This window comes from Corvus moneduloides, chromosome 2 (genome assembly GCF_009650955.1).
Source record: "Corvus moneduloides isolate bCorMon1 chromosome 2, bCorMon1.pri, whole genome shotgun sequence".
Taxonomy (NCBI): Eukaryota; Metazoa; Chordata; class Aves; order Passeriformes; family Corvidae; genus Corvus; species Corvus moneduloides.
Window position 1 is genome coordinate 71,465,611 of NC_045477.1, and position 16,200 is coordinate 71,481,810.

The 16,200-nt window shown below is 39.4% G+C and overlaps 1 protein-coding gene across 3 annotated transcripts in view; it reads left to right on the forward strand.

The window, feature by feature from the left end:
- SLAIN1 (SLAIN motif family member 1) overlaps window positions 1-15,747 on the forward strand; it is a 51,135-nt gene extending 35,388 nt beyond the window's left edge. For all 3 annotated transcript variants that reach the window (XM_032099998.1, XM_032099996.1, XM_032099997.1), the window contains 3 exons: window positions 8,267-8,431; window positions 10,370-10,661; window positions 14,649-15,747. In XM_032099998.1, coding sequence (XP_031955889.1) covers window positions 8,267-8,431; window positions 10,370-10,661; window positions 14,649-14,724 — 533 coding nt within the window. In that variant the 3' untranslated portion in view covers window positions 14,725-15,747. The remainder of the gene's footprint in view (window positions 1-8,266; window positions 8,432-10,369; window positions 10,662-14,648) is intronic.
- The last annotated feature ends 453 nt before the right edge of the window (window positions 15,748-16,200 follow it).

Genomic DNA, 16,200 nt, shown 5'->3' on the forward strand with positions numbered 1-16,200 from the left:
GTGGAACTTAAGCACTGGATTTCCTGCAGGGAATGGCATGGAAACCTTTAAGGCACTAAAAACACTAGACTCCTAGTTTATTAACTACAAAGTGTATAAATGTAAAACACCACCAATTTTATTACCTGGTTGACGTTTTTCTCAAGAGCTCTGAGGATAATGTGTTTGGCATCACCCAGAAGTTGGACATGTGACTGCAGTTACCTGTTTGCAGGAATGACAAACAGTGCTATAATAGTCACTGTCTTTAGAAGGGAATTATCTCCTCAGCTTCCACACCTTCAGCCTCTTAACACATGCAGCTCTGATCCATGTAAGTGGCAAATACTGATGGTGAGAAACATTTTACTTTGGCTGTGTTTTTTGGCAGACAAGGAGATAAGGAGTCAAGTGTTCACTGTATTGAGTATGTCTTCGTAGTATTACGACATCCTCTTATTAGCACATACCTTCTTGGCAACAATTTCATTGTCTCTCAAGAATTCCTACACGTTGAAGTGGAGGTAGACTCCAAAACAAGAATTTGTCTGAAGCTCTCTGTGATGGATGATGTGTTCCACACTGTTAGTTTACCCAGCCAGTTGAGAAGGAGGGGTGTGAAAGATGGAAGAACTGAACTTTCAGTTTCTGCCTTCAGTATATGTGGAAAGCATGATCCATAATTAATAATTGTCAAAAATACCATGTGCTGTGCTGACTTGGCCATTCCAACAGTCTTTCCAAATCTTTATTCCTCTGTCTTCCCCCAGAGAGATCACTTACGTTCTTGTATGTGCAGTCAAGGGTCTGGCCCCTGCTTCATCTGGTCATTCACAGAGCTCTTCTTAAAAGAAGAATAAGCAGCAAGTAACTGTTGAATTTTGACACTCAGTCTGGGGTAAAAAACCCAGTATTTAGCTTTGACACAATATTCCCTCAAACTAGTCCATGTATTAGCTTAATTACAATTTTTTGCCTTTAGGCAAATAGTTTGAGGGATGCTGCCCTACTTGCTTTTCATAATGTTTGGTATGGTACTCTAGTTGAGGTACCTAATTACCTGCCCTGTAAAAAATATACTGAAGGTGTGATAAACCTGGAAAACTCTAATAATAATTACTCTAGGAGTATAATATTGGTTGCCTGATGAGAAGCACCTACATTTAAATGCTGAGATGTGGATGCCCACCTCTGTATGAAGGGTCTAATTCAGCTGCCCAGATATAGCTACATGAGGTACTTTGATGCACCTTGGCTTCACCATCACCCTGTGTCAGTGCTGTTTAGATTCCATAAACAACCCAGGATCTCTGAGGTGGCATGAGGTACCTTCACATAGGCACTGACCTGTGCACCAGATGTCTGGTCTCTTAAGTATAGCCAAAGGTCTGCTTGTTCTCCATCCACAGGGTTCCATTTTAGGTAGCAGATTTCTGTTGCTCTGGTGATCTTCTGCCTTTTCTGGGGTTGAGAATAGTCTCTCAGGTGTTTTCCAGCTGTGTTGGAAGCTATGCTTTTGAGCTCATACATTGTTCTTGGCAGTGTATTGTAGCAAAGTGCTGCCCTTGCTGTAAAATTGACACACGGCCCTGTTTTAAATTGCTGTACATCTATTTGAAGATAAAATTACATACTTCTGGACCACACTACACCATGTAGCCCCCACTCTCAGGTCCAGGTTCTTTATCTCACCTTAACCCACTCATGTCTGAATGAATGGTGCCAGTCATATTTACTGCCAGTCCCCAACAGCTTGCTGTACTGGATGGCTCCTGGTAAATGCTATCAAAAATGGCAGGTGTGTGCCAATCTAAATATGTTTAGATGTGAAATATGTTGCAATATGTTTAAAGTGTATCTGGGGCCACTTGTAGCATGGGCTGTAGGTGTACCTGTTGTTACCTTTTAAACAGCATTTTCACAGCCACTGTCTGTAGAGTCTGTGTATTATCTTTGCTTTCTAGTAGGTTTTATTGCCAGTTCTGGCAAGAATATAATAATAGATAAGCTTTGTGTGAAATTTTGTTTTCCTTGTTTAATTACACTCTCTTCCTAAATCAGCTGAATTTTCTGTAATGATGAGTTACATCAGAAGAGTTCCATTTGTAAACTTTTTAAGGTATTCTGATTTTCAGGGATTTTTTAATTGGTTGGTGGGTCAGAAATAGTTAATTTAAAGAAGATCTGAAAGAGACAGGAGGTGAACACCTCTTGAGTACCGGTTGTAATTAGCTGAAGTGAATTTGTCTAGTTAGTGTGTGTTTTATACTTTAATAAAGCCTTTAACATGTTTGCAGTGGAAAGATTTATGCTTACATCTCTCTCCCCTTAGTCTAATTTGAAGAAGTTATTGGTTAGCAACTTAAAACACTGCTAACTATTAATATCAAGAATACTTTATATATAGTAATTTTCATATAAGAAATACCACCGAAAGTCATAAAACCAAGCTGGTTTCTGCTTTATGTTGTCCATAAATATACATTCTTTTAGTTACTTTGATGCAAAAGTACCTGCTGTCACTTTAACTTTTTAAAAATATATTTTATTTTTGTTCAGTAATTTTATTAATTTTTAATAGCTGTTAGTATTTTTGCCCTTTATACTTCCGATTTTCTGAAACCACAGGTAATGGTTAACTATAGTGCTGTGAAATGATCCAGAGTAATCAAAATCCAGGATAGACAAGATACTGAAAATAGGATTGATTTTCTTGTGTTCAGGCCCACTTTCCCTATCTTGAGAGCAGCTTGCTCACAACCTTTTATCCTGGCACCCCTTATTTTATGTGCATTTTAAGGTGTACATTTTTATGATATGTGAAAATTGGAAACTTTGTACTTTGGACAAATTATTCCAGGTAAAGAAGGAGTTTATTATAATACAGTGAGAAGGTGGATGAATAATACGTGGTTCATGGTGTAGCAATGCATTCAATCTGGTTAATCTTAATAAATATTTTCCATTAGCTTTTCATGTTGATTTTTAGCTTGGTTTTTAGCTAAGTTTTTAAGTTCGTTTATACCTTCATAAACAGGCCACAGATGCCATTCACTTGAAAAACTTTGCTTTTATTTTCCAGAAATTAATAGTTATGAGTTACTTTCTTGCCTACACTTTGAAAATACTATGGACATCATTGGCTGTTGCCTCAGTTTGAAAGCTGCAAATGTGGTTTCTGTTTGTTGTTTGGGTTTTCCAAGCAAACTCCAGACACCATAGAAGAGCAGCATTTCAAGGGCAGTACAGTGTGTTTAGATATGGGTTCAGCATAGACTTATGAAGTGTTTTCTGCTCAGAATCTCTCTTGCTTGGTAAGAAAGGAAAAATTCTCTCTAGGAAATTGTTGCAGACTTTATGACAGAAAATGAGGAAAATAATCTTAATGTTGCCACCTTTGCATTATATTGAGGATAGTGATCAGTGGGGAACTCATAGAAGGCTAGTGGAAAAATCTTTAATCGGCTCTTAACTATCTGTGGTGAGAGACATATTCCTGTGAAGCCAGGACGAGGTAAAGTAGTAATTCTGAATAAAATGTAGGTATTGACAATACTGAGAATGGCATCACTCACTTACCTGAAGGACTTGCTTTAGTCTGTATTTGTGTTTTTACACACTGATGTCTCTGCTGTATCAGCTGATGATTCCACAGACCTTTAAAAAGACCCTGGTGTATTTGGGATGTCACAAATGTTATAATTATAACAAATATAATGCAGATACTCATCTCAAGTCTTCACAGATGAGGAAGAGAAATTAATCCAGTGAAGTGAAGTTGTAATAGAGTCTACAAGTTTAAGGATTTCAGAATGCACTCTGAATGTCTACATAATATTAAAATCAAGAAGCATGGGTTTTTTCCTTATGGTTTTACCCTGACTTTACAATACAGATAAGGCAGAATTGAATTTGCAGGATTTGTGTGAAGGATTTAAATATGTGTAAGGAACTGCTAACATAGCTCAAACAGTGATACAGATTTCTCTGAGACACAAATAATTGTGATTCATTGTATCACACTCCTGCACTTTTGGTGAGGTTTGGGAGTCCTTTTGTTCAAATAAAACACAGACAACACTTGCAGAGAATAACAGTGAAGGAATAAATGCGTTTTAAGACACTTCACTGTACAGTCTACATAAGCCCTCCTTGTAAGGAGAACCTCATTGGATGAGACATTTTGGCAGATAGAAGATGATACTGACCAAGGACTGCTGCAGAAGTCCCCATCTGGCCTCCCACCAAGAATGTACCTCTTCTGAGGTAGCTTTGCTCCGAGAACAAGGTCTGCTTGTGTGCTACATGGAATTAATCTTCGGCTGGTGATAGTAGTAGGTCAGGGAAAGGGAAAAAAAGGAGCAGTGGAACAGGGACGGCCACCAACGGTGAGGGGATCAGAAGACAGAAGGCAGGTGCTGCCTGTTCTGGTGTCCTGCCAGAAGGAAGCTGGACCACTGATCCCGAGCTGACTTCAGAGAAGAAATAGTATCAGTGGAAGAACTTCCTGGCAAAAAATCAGAACTGAAGCAGCTGGGTGAGAGGCGAACTGCTGTCTTCACTGTAATTTTGTGCAATGTTTGACAAAGAAGGGACACTTTTTCCTGCTTTTTGACCTGTTTTTAGCAGTAGTGAATATGATCTGTGCTGTGGGGTGGCCTTTTCTTGTGCTGTAGAGGCAATGGGCTAATTCAGCATGGATGCCACATATGGAGGAAAGTGTAAACATGCAGTAGGAAGTTTTTGATGTTTCATTCTACTGCAAGTATGTGAAAGGGCAGTGTATGCTGCCTAGAGAAAGGTCATGAAATGACAAGCACATGTGTATATGCATAATTTATTCTTAGAAGGTGGTAATAACCAGGAGCTGATTATTAACTCCCCTTGCATGACCTATCCTTGAATTTTCTTCACACTTACAAATACCTCAAGAAGTCAATGGCTGTAGGTCATGATATTTTGTCTCGGAGAAGGCTGGGGAAGGCAAAGATACATATGTGATGTTTTATATGGCTGCATTCTACTTAAACACCCTATTCATTTCAACCTAAATTATAGTTGAGACTCAGTAGTGGGTCACAGTAATAACTGTGGATGCTGTTAGAGATTGAGTCCAGTTGACTGATGACCACCTTGCCAACTAGACCATGGCATCAAGCGCCACATCCAGTAATTTCTTGAACGGGTGTAGGTCCTTTGAAGTCCCATACTGGTGTTACTATCCACATCTTCCTAACAAAACAAACTGCAAGCAACTGATGATTTTTATAGGTTTGCCACTGAAGCAAATTAGTGCAGAAGAGGTAGCAGAAACTGTAGCAAATTCCAGCATTCATCACAAACAGGACTACATGAGCAAATGAATTCTCAGCTGAGAATACATCTCTACTCCTTTACTTCTCCTCTCTATTCGTTTTCTCATCAGTCTTAGGAGAGCAAAGAGGTCTGAAAAGGAAAGCAGCTTGGAAAAATATTTTTGTTTTCTTCTCGTATTTTCCAGCAAGTTCATATCTAGTCACATCTCAGTGGCCTGAAATAATATTAAAATCATATAATTCCCACCTTCTGCTTCCATATATTAAGCTCGCAAGAGCCAGTGTTTCATGTACAAACAAAACATCTGTAAGACTATTTCTGCTGTTCTTAGGAGGGAAGCAGGTGACAGAACAAACTTCAAGAAGGAGATGAAAGAGGATGCATCATCCAAGGAGATGAAAGCTGCAAAATGCCATCAAGGCGAACATTTCTGGGTTTTCCCCCAAACACAAAACTGACCTGGTATTTTCATTGCTTTTCAGGGCCATTTATCTCAGCAGACACAAGGACCCATCAAAGAAGTAACGCAGCTGCTTGATGGATGAGAATTTACAGGTGCAGCAGGAATCTGCTGCCTGAGGACTGAATGAATCAGCAGCAGAGCAAACTGCTGGAACAAGAAGGGACTAATGAACAGGAGGCATGTGGCCACCCAAGACATGGAGGAAATCCAAGCTACTTCTGTACCTATTTTTCTGCTATTGTAGCTGCATCCACTGGACAGTTCAAGGCACAAATAATGCTGGGGTGGCTGATGCAGACCCTGAGTGGAAGACCATGTAGAGTCCAAAGATACTAAATGATACTAAAAAAAGCAATTTTATGCAGTGCCATCTTCCCTACCATCATCCTGCTCAAGCTCTTTTTCCTCAAGTTCTGTAATGTTGAATTAGGATTTCACCTAGGACTTTGAAAGGGTAGGCTAGGACTCCAGAATTAACAGTAGCTACAGACATTCCATATTCATGATTTTTTTGCCTCTCTTGCCCGAGGATTGCATTACAGGGTGACAGTTCCCTCTTCAGTTTGCAAAATTCTTGACTATTTTAGAAATAGATACATACGGTAGCTGTATGGGTGCTATTGTTTGCATCCCCAGGACAGTTTAGGAAGCCTGATAACTGTTCTATCATTGTTACATCACTGATATTAATACTTAGTACCTGGCTGCACCACAGTGGTAATCCCTTTGCTAATGTTCATGGCTGTACCATTGAGAGTTTTGGTCTGCCACTGTCAGTAATTAGTCACTGAAGCACAATTCTGACTCGTTTAATGAAAAATCGTCCATACAGTAGTTCTTTATTAGGATTTGACTGTACTCTAGTTTCCAGGGATTCAAACCTTACATTTCCTGGTGGAGATAGATACAGCCTTTCTCTGACACAGGTTGCTGGAGTTATGTAGGCATCACATGTACTGAAGTTACTGTTAGTGAGTCCTGAGAACTTGTATAGGTAGAACTGTACTGTCACATCTTATTACTTTCCACTTGTTAGCAGCTTTAAGGATTAGAGGAGCTAATGATGGTGCTAAATAGGTTGTGTATTTATGTGGACTGATCAACAGAGATTTCTAAATAAATCTGTTGTTTCTGTGAACTGAACTTGCCCTGTATGAGCCAGGAGGTCGACCCATGCCAGCGGTTCCAGGCAGGGTGCTGTGTTGTTCCTGTGCATAAAACCAAAACATCAGTCTGGAAATGCCCTGCTCTCTGTGGGAGAGAGCAGTTGTAGCTGCTGTTACAAGACAAGCATAGCTGTGCTTTCTGTTGCAGTGTGAGAGCAGAGGGCAGGCAACTGCCAGCCAGTGGGACCTATGTCAGGAACAGCAGCTGGTGGCCTCTGTGCTGGCCATGCTATGAGGAGGGACATAGCCACCTCTGCAGGGCGCAGCGCTTGTTTCTGAACCTGGCCAAGAGGCAAACCTTGGTGATGTTGTCAGTGACAATTTAATAAATACCCACTGTTTTCCCGCAGCGGTGCTTTACTGAAGTCTGTCACGTCACAGGATCGGGTCCTTCAGTCTGTGCCTTTTTGCCAGTCTCTTCTGATTGTACAAAACTGAGTCATCTCCCTTTGGCCCAACGGCAGAAGAGACCAAAAGAGTTTTCCCTTAGACTACCTGATGGTGTTATGGTTGGGAAGCTGCCTTGAGATGTCAGGAAGGTTTTGGTTTCTTTCTTCAAATGCACTGGTGTGAGTGGGGTTGCAGACGTCCTTTGACCTCTTAGACACTTGCCTTAGCTGTTGTACCCCCCCGAAAATATTGGGCGCATTTGCAGCTTGCTTTTTGTGAAAAGCCCTACAAAAAAGCCTATTCTGAAAATGCCTATTAAATCAGATACCACAAGTGAAGTAGGAGGGAGAAGCACCAGATTTGAAAATTCTTACATCAACCCAGGGCTTCAAGCAACTGAACAGCATCAAGACTTTGCAGGTTTTGCACGTGGCTGCCTGCAGAAACTTAACATGCTAACAAGGTTAGGTTCAGAATGGAGTTATTTAGCATCTTATTGGCACCTGAAAGCAAGACTTCAGTCACTTAGGATGGATTTATCTTACCTGTCTTTAGACATCCACAGAATAAATAGCTGTGTCTGACTGCCAGTGCAGACTTGCTTTTGTATTCACTGCAAAGAAACAGGCACATTTAGGGCATGGTTCACCTGACCTACTTTACACATCTATGTGAAACTCATCATTATTCATTGTTTAAATCCTTGCAGTTCCGAAGCTGTACTGCCTGTTGGTGTCTTTAAAATTGTGAATAATCATGCTGTTACAGTAGTCATAATGGTTCAATTTGAAGGCTGTCAATAACATACTCATGTTCTTCTGGTAAAGCAAAACCTCTCATTTTATTGAAATAGTTTGTTATAATTCTGATTTTCTACAGAAATTACATGGAGGTGGCTTGTGTTCTTTGGAAATTCTGACCTGATTATGGATGTTGTCTCCTTTTGCTCCAGACAAACTCCGCAGAAGCATGCCTAACCTCACTCGGATGCCAAGTACCCCCACCATTAGCAGTACTGCTGGCTTTGCTGGTTCTCCTGTCACTGTGAGGAATAGTCAGAGCTTTGACTCCAGTTTGCATGGAGCCAGTAATGGGATTTCAAGGATGCAGTCGTGTAGTAAGTACCTGTGTGTGTTCTTTGGCTGCGTGCAAGGGATCGATAAAGCAGTAGAATACATGTCCCGGTCACTGACCCTTTGTTCTATGAAAAATTAAAAGCAAACTGTTCTTTTGCACCAGATTTTAATACACCTCAGGATTTTCAAAGTTTCCATTTTGGAAAGCAAGTTCTGCCAGTCTTGTTATTGAGAATTTCTTCACTTTTTTTTCCTTTGCCCATTCATCTTGTGCCAGCATTAAAACTGAATTTTTTATAAGTAGTAGTGTTGTAGAAACACGAAAAATGCAATTAATTCATGTGAGATGACATTTTTAGTTTTGATACTACAATTGAAAACTGCTTTTCTTGGTAATTTATACAATGCTGGTTGTACAGTACACTGTATAAACATTGTCTTAAAATACATGACCTCTCTCCTACTGAAGTTGAGCCACTTTCTTCTGAGGAAATGCAGTAAACAGAGGGTTATATTCTCAAGTATAATAGACTTGTTGAGTGGGGGAATTTAAATTGCTCTGTAACTGGTTTAATTTAAGTGACTTCTTGATGGGGGGATGGAGGGGGTATTGATCTAGTAGATGAATCATGTAGAACTTGAGCAAGATAGATCAAGATCCAAACCCATCTTTTTTAGCACTGTAGCTGAGGTTCTCTGAGTGGAAATAGGAAAAGTGGATGTTACTGGACACAGGCAGAAGAAAAGAGGAAAAAAGAATTTGGGAAGAAAGGATTTAACTTATGCTCTCCATTTCTTGTGAGATTTTGAAGGGAGAAGTTGGCAAAAACTTTTCTTTTGGGTGTTTTTCTTTCAAATTTGAGCAGAAGTTACAAATGTCTTCAAAACAATTAAATTGCCTCTTTTCTGAAAAATATTCTTGACTGATGGTTTTATTTTACTGTATTTTGTCCTGCTTGTACAGGAGAATGGAAACAGTTCAGATTCCCACATGGATTTTCATGGTTGTGCATTGAGAGTTTAATTTTATTTAATATTTTAGAAATACCTATTTATTTGCGTGTTCATGCTCTTATATATGCGTGTGTTTATAAAATTCCATTTTCCTGAAATACTCTTTTAAAAAACTATTTATGATAAGCAGCTGTGCTGGAGTATTTCAGGAGCTATGTTATAACTGTTTCATAACAATATATTGCCAGTATAATCTGAGTCACTCCCTTGCAGTTTTTCCTGTGTCTTTGAATGGTTTAAAGATACTCTTTTTTCAAAGACTTGAAAAAGGGTTGCTCTAAATGTAGTGTCTTAGTTTATATGCTTCAGGCTTTTGACAGTTTGCTTTTGATACGTGGACTTGGAAAGTGATGCATGCCAAATGTACACCAGAGGGCAGGATTGGGTAGAAAAATCTGTATATAAAGCTTCTGGAGCTCATAGCATTGATTTAAAATTATAGTTTGCATAACATCAGCCTTTGAATATGCTGTTACATTCAAGACCTTTTATAGCCTTTTTATTGTTTTTATGCACAAAGCTTAAACTTCTGTGATGCTTCATAATGCTTTAATGCAATGTTGCTTGAACAAGATGTGGTTGTTACAGGCCATCTTACAAAAATCAAAATCATCTAACAGTGACTAATTTATACCTTCAGCAGTTTCTCCAGTTTAAAGCTCTAAGTGTGTAGATGGATTTAATGTGCTTATAATGGCTAATTTAATCTCTGTGGGGAGAAAGAAGGATCAAGATGGACTGGGATTTTTTTTAGGGATGGGGGTGGAATGGGATATTTTAGTTCAGTGCACTGTTACTCGATACAGTATTGGATCCAAGAGGTTTTTCAGCAGTTTGTAATCAGGAAGTAAGTTGCGTAATGATGTGTTTATCTTTATTCAGATCTATCTAGAAATGAGCATAACTACCTGGTGTTATTTGTTGCATAGTGACCTTGTTACTTCCTTTTCCATCGCTCTTCACAGTTCCATCACCAGGACAGCTTCAACACCGAGTTCACAGTGTGGGACATTTTCCAGTGTCTGTCAGACAGCCTCTCAAAGCTACTGCCTACGTAAGCCCAACTGTACAAGGGAGTAGTAACAACAGCAGTATTCCAGTGTCCAGCAACTCGCAGCTGTATTCCAACACTGGGATCCCAATGCCAAACAAGACTGCTGGTCAAGGCATTGTAGGGCGCAGTGCTCTTCCAAGACCGTCGCTGGCCGTCAATGGGAGTGGCATTCCCAGAAGTAAAATTGCACAGCCGGTTCGAAGGTGAGGGTTCAACGGGCCTCAGTCTCTATGTGGATGGCTTAGGCTTAAATTGTGGAATTTTTTTACCTCCTGAATATGAAGCTATAAAACATAAGTTTTCTGTCTCCCAGTGCTGAGCCACTGAATGGGTCAAGATTGCTTGCCAGAAGTAGTGATGGACAATGCATGCTGGTAGCCCCTGGTAAACTGTGATAATGGGTCGTGTGTAGTCACATGTAAATAGGAATGGCTTGCCACCTGTCAGTAAGAAATCCAAACAAATGGAAACCTCGTATCATTAACTGATGTGTCTTACCTTCTCCCAGACTTTTGCCTACTGCTATTTCAGTGTCACAGCATGAGCAAGTCTTAGAGTGCTCAGATAGAAAGAGCTGCGTCCCTGTTGTTGTAAATGGCAGTAGTCTGTACAAATGCAAGTTGTACCATTACAGCATTGGGAGGAAGGAAATATCCTGGATAGTACAGTCTTGGAACATCTTTTCAATTCCAGCTGGGAGACAATAGGCACACAGGGAATCTTAGAATATCACATAGTTGCAATAAGCTGTACTGTTAAGCAAATGCATTTTTTTGCATGGAAAAAAATGCTAAATTCATCTTCAAATTAATTACTTTAAAATCAAACAATAAAATAAGCTTGATGCAAGAGATTGTGTTTTAATCACCTTGTAATAGCTGGGAGTTAAACTCTTAGCTGCATGTTCTGTAATTAATAGGAATTAAGTCTTGTCAAGGATAAACTTCTCTCAACTTGAGTTAACTCCTCCAACTATTTCTTCCCATTGCAAACATCCCTCGTCTTGTGAGGGCCTGCTGTGTGACCACCTCATTGTCTGCTGGATGAACTGTCACTGTTTAGCTCTCATCATTTTTGTACTTTTCACTACATACTGGCTAGATCCAGAATAAGTTCAATTGTTCACATTCTGTCTTTGGTTGAGCTACTTGGGGATTATACTGATGTGACTGACAACAGATTTTGACCAACTGTGGTGAAACTTTGATAAAGAGCCGTCAGGTTTCTTCTTTGATGAAGACTGTACCATGAGATTTCTATTATAGCTTTCTTTACTCTCAGCTGGATCTCTCTCAGTTAGAGTTCTTTATAGCTGAGGGTTTTCTTTCCTTTTTTCTTTTTCCTTTCCTTCACTTCATGTTCTTCTCCAGAGCTCTTAAATCTTTCATAGCAACATGTGAGGAAGCCTTTCTGGGTCATGAAGACCAGTCCCTTGCTATTTTGTAACTTCTCATACAACAGACAGTATTAAAGAAAAACAGAATTAAGAGGTTTCAGTGAGAGGGTGAGACACTGTACTCTCAACAGTGTTTTTATTAGAAGCTGATTCAAATTAGTAACAAAGCTATTTACAGTCCAGAAAGTCTGGGCTCCTGTCTCCTTTCCTTCAAATGTACTTTAGCAGCATCCTATGCCATAGAGCCAAACCAGTGATAGTTTGAAGATGGATGATCTTTGCACTGTGGGAATGAAGAGTTCCCAGGACTTGAAAAGCAAAGCTCAGTCAAAAAGACTGGAGCTCAGCCTCCAGTTCTTTAACACCCTCGTTTAATTTTATTGATTCATTAGGAAAAATACAGGCAATTTCAGTTCGTACAGACTTTTCTTGGAAGGAATTCACTTGTCAGTTTTTTTCACTGTGTTAATTTCTAATGAATGGTATTAGATTATGAATGATTATCAGTTTGAGTCTAGCTTCTTTCACACTTAAATAGTGTTTTTAGTCATGACCTGATTAAAAATAGAACAGGTATGTTGGTTTTTTTTAAATAAATCAGATGTTCAGGGAGAAGTGCACACTCAGAGCAAATCTGTCTTCCTACCTTTGGCCAGACTGTTAAGTAGCCAGGTTAGTGGTATTTTAGTACTTAAAATAGGTTCTTAGACACAGTATATTGGGGTTCCGTTACGGAACTTCAGTATTTACTGCATAGGATAAAACACTGGATGAGGGAATGCTTTTAATATTTTTTAATATAAAATTAAAATAGCCAAGATAAATAATTTGGCTAAATGTTAACTGCTTTTCTCCTTATCCTCCAAGATTCAAGGAGTGTAAAGAAACTGTGATGGTACAATCCATCTCTTCTTAGCCTTAGAAGTCAGACAGCACCTTTTTCTTTCTCCTGTTGAGTGGATCCACACAACCCTCAGCCCTTTCCAACTCCAATCTCAGGGCTTCTTGCAGACCCCACCTTCCAGTTCTCTGTGTTTTAGCCTTGTGCAGTGTGAGGGGCAGTGGGGGCACCTTCCCTTAGGGCAGGGTGAGCAGGGAGCCGAGTGGGACAGCTGGGCTGCCCCGCAGTGCCCAGCCTAGAGCAGCGCTGATGGTGATCAGGGTCAGGCAACACTCCCAGTTTCCAGACAAGTCCACAGTGGTGAGGCAGGTTCCAGCTAAAGCCAGAAAGTCAGTCAGCAGCTCAGGGTCTGGATCATGCCACACACCACACACAACTGTGGCAGGAATGTAAGCATACCTGTGGAGCCAGGGCTTGCTTGTTCCTGCTGCCTTGCACTGGAGCCAGTCACTGCTATCCAGCTGGTGATGGAAAAGTAGAAATGCACTACAATCCCTCCAAAACTCTGTTGTCTCAAACAGTGTAATGTGATACCTACAGCTTGTGCTTGTTTGAAATGGTTTTCAGTGCTGGCACATTTTTCTGTCAGTGCCCTGTAGCAGAGATTCACCTCTGGATACATAGCAGTATTAGAATTATTTTCAAGTTAGCTAATTATTCTCCTTTTTTTGCCCTGATTTGGGGTTTTTTTGAACATTATTAAACATACTTGCTTCTTTTTTTTTCTGGAAACAAAGCAGCAGTTGCAGAAAATAGCAGAGGCAGATTATGTTCTTAGTCACAAGTAACTGGATTTGTATCAAAGATAAGTGATGCTGCACCAAAGTGGAGCTGCACAAAAGCAGCTTGGCTGAATCTAAGTTTAACCAACTATTTTTATTTAAGTAGTGTTTTTGCTACTTAAAAAGCAGTTGTAGCAGAGAGTTGGAGCTGCTCTGAGAGTTGACTGGCTGCCTGCTTCACAAGATACCTCTGCCTTTTTACAGTAAAAAGCATTTGGAAGGGAAAGGAGGCATAAGTAACTTACTGCAAAAGCAGAGTAGTGTGAAAACAAGGCTTGAGATCTGCTTTTATATGTAATAGTTTCACAAAATTGAAACATTTTTTTCAGCAAATTGTGGTGTGACAAAATTACGTCACGTGGCGAATCAGAGATAGAGCCTGATGTGTTACCAGTGAACTGGCAGTTAGATCAAGTCATGTGGTTGTTTTTCCTTTTTGTAGTTTTACTTGAAATGGTTGCCTCAGTAGTAGCTGGAGGGTTTGGATAATGGTCAGGAAGTATTTTAGAAGTCCTCATTGATGAGTAGGAGATACAGCCCAGGTGTGAGGGTGGGGACACAGAGGATGGTGAGTTCCTGTCAGGAGTCATAGTGCTTGAACTGGTGGCTCTGGAAACACATTGTCACATGTCCTGGAAAGAGGGTCTGGAGCAGAATTCGGTGGAGTTCTTCAACCGATAAAATTCGTCGCTGTTTGCACAGTATTTTTATAAACTGCTGGTTTTTCATGCGTGCTGAGCACGATAGCTTTCTGGAAAGTGTTTCCCATTAGATCTCCGCTGCCTATAGTGACAAAAATATGTTTTTATTGTCTTTAGCCCTGAAAAACCAAATCTTGCCGTTTAGAGGCATCTCATGCATGATTACAATTATTCTCTCAATTCCTTTTTACAAATCTTTCATGCTCTTCTCACTGGAAGTGGCCTTAATTTCACCATAGATCTTTACATATGCATTTATGTGTAGCCAGAAATACACCAGAGTGATATCTCTGAGCAAGCCCCAAAGCCGTTGTCACTGCAGAAGTAAATTATGTCTTTTACCTTGATCTTTCACAGGAGATATGACTTCATTTTCCTTTCTTTTTTCCCCTGTCATTTGGTTAATACAGTTTCCTTCAGCCTCCAAAGCCACTGTCGTCACTGAGCACGATGCGGGATGGGAACTGGAGAGACGGCTGCTATTGATGAAGGTTGCCCCTCAACAGTGGAAAACACAGTGTGAATTTCATTACCCAGCTGGCTGGGTAACAATGATTTGGAAAAGGAGGGTCATGCAGTATTATTTTGCCCAGGATCTTAATCTGTAACCATCTACAATGCCATGTCATTTTTAAAAAATGAGCATCTTATCAAATACTAATGTTGCACTTAATCAGTTACCTGAACAGCTGCATTGTTATCAGACTAACAATGGCAGTGTTGGCATTTGGAACTGAAGAAAGTATTACATGTGTGAAAAATACCAGAATATTTCCTTGGAAGGAACTAGTTGATTTTCCTTTTGGGCAGCTTTGCCGTATTGAAGTTCTGAGATAATTTATTCAGTGTAAAGGCATCATGCATTTTATTTGGAATTTTGGGGTACTTATGTATGTGCTTGAATTTTTTTCTAGTGTTTTCAATACATTTTATTTTGTATACTTAAGTTCATTTAAACTTGCCTGAACCTTGAACTACAGAGAGATAATTTAACTTTTTCTGTGCCATAAATAATATTTTTGGGGGTAATGTACTTTTTTAGCTCTAGGAACATATCTTAGAAAATCTTACCATTGGCAATACCAAGCAGTATATTTATGTTGCAGAAGCACAAAAAAAAAGGTAGCATTCACTGGAAATTGTCATCCAGCTGGGTCAGCGTGGTTTTTGTTGGTCTATCACCATGTGTTGAATTGTTAATTTATTGTCATAGTGTTTTGTATTTAAAATGGCAGCATAAATCACGTTGCACTTACAAAGGTACAATGATCATTAAAACTACTGTTGATTTTCAGTACTTTATTACAAAGAATAAAATTGTAATGTTTTATTAACAGTTGCTTATGGAAAATGAGTTTTAATGCAAATCTTTTTGATAGATCTTTTACAAAATCCAGTTGCACTAATCAATGCTTTCTTATAATGGCATATGACTTAATATTTGATTACAACTGTGTATACTGCTGTTTTGGAATGTTTCAAGAAATAAAGAATCTATTTCAGCAATAATGCTCTTCTTCAGTGTGCAATGTAAACATTGTCAGAACTTTGCTACTCACATCGACTTAGCTCCTGAAGTTTTTACTTAGTTTTTGTAAAGACTGTGCTGGATTTTTGCAAATAGTAACTGAATTACCTGAAAAAAAACTTAATTGCGTTAGAAGGCCATGGTATGCCTAGAAGACAAATATATATTATTTTCAAATCAATCTTAGTATGATCTTAAGAGACTTTTTCAATTTCATGTTGAAAGTATGCTAGTGCAAATGTGACTTGCAGTTGGAAACAGAATTGTGTACCATTCACTGTGGCTATGAATTTGCTCTCAGTTTTGCTCCACAGTTGCTTGAGGACCTGCTTTTCTAAAAAGGGAAAGGTAAAATAAAAAGCAAAGGGAAAGTATTTAGTGGTGAGTAAAACTTTCATTACACTGAGAAGCGATGTGTACTAGTGCAGTAGGAT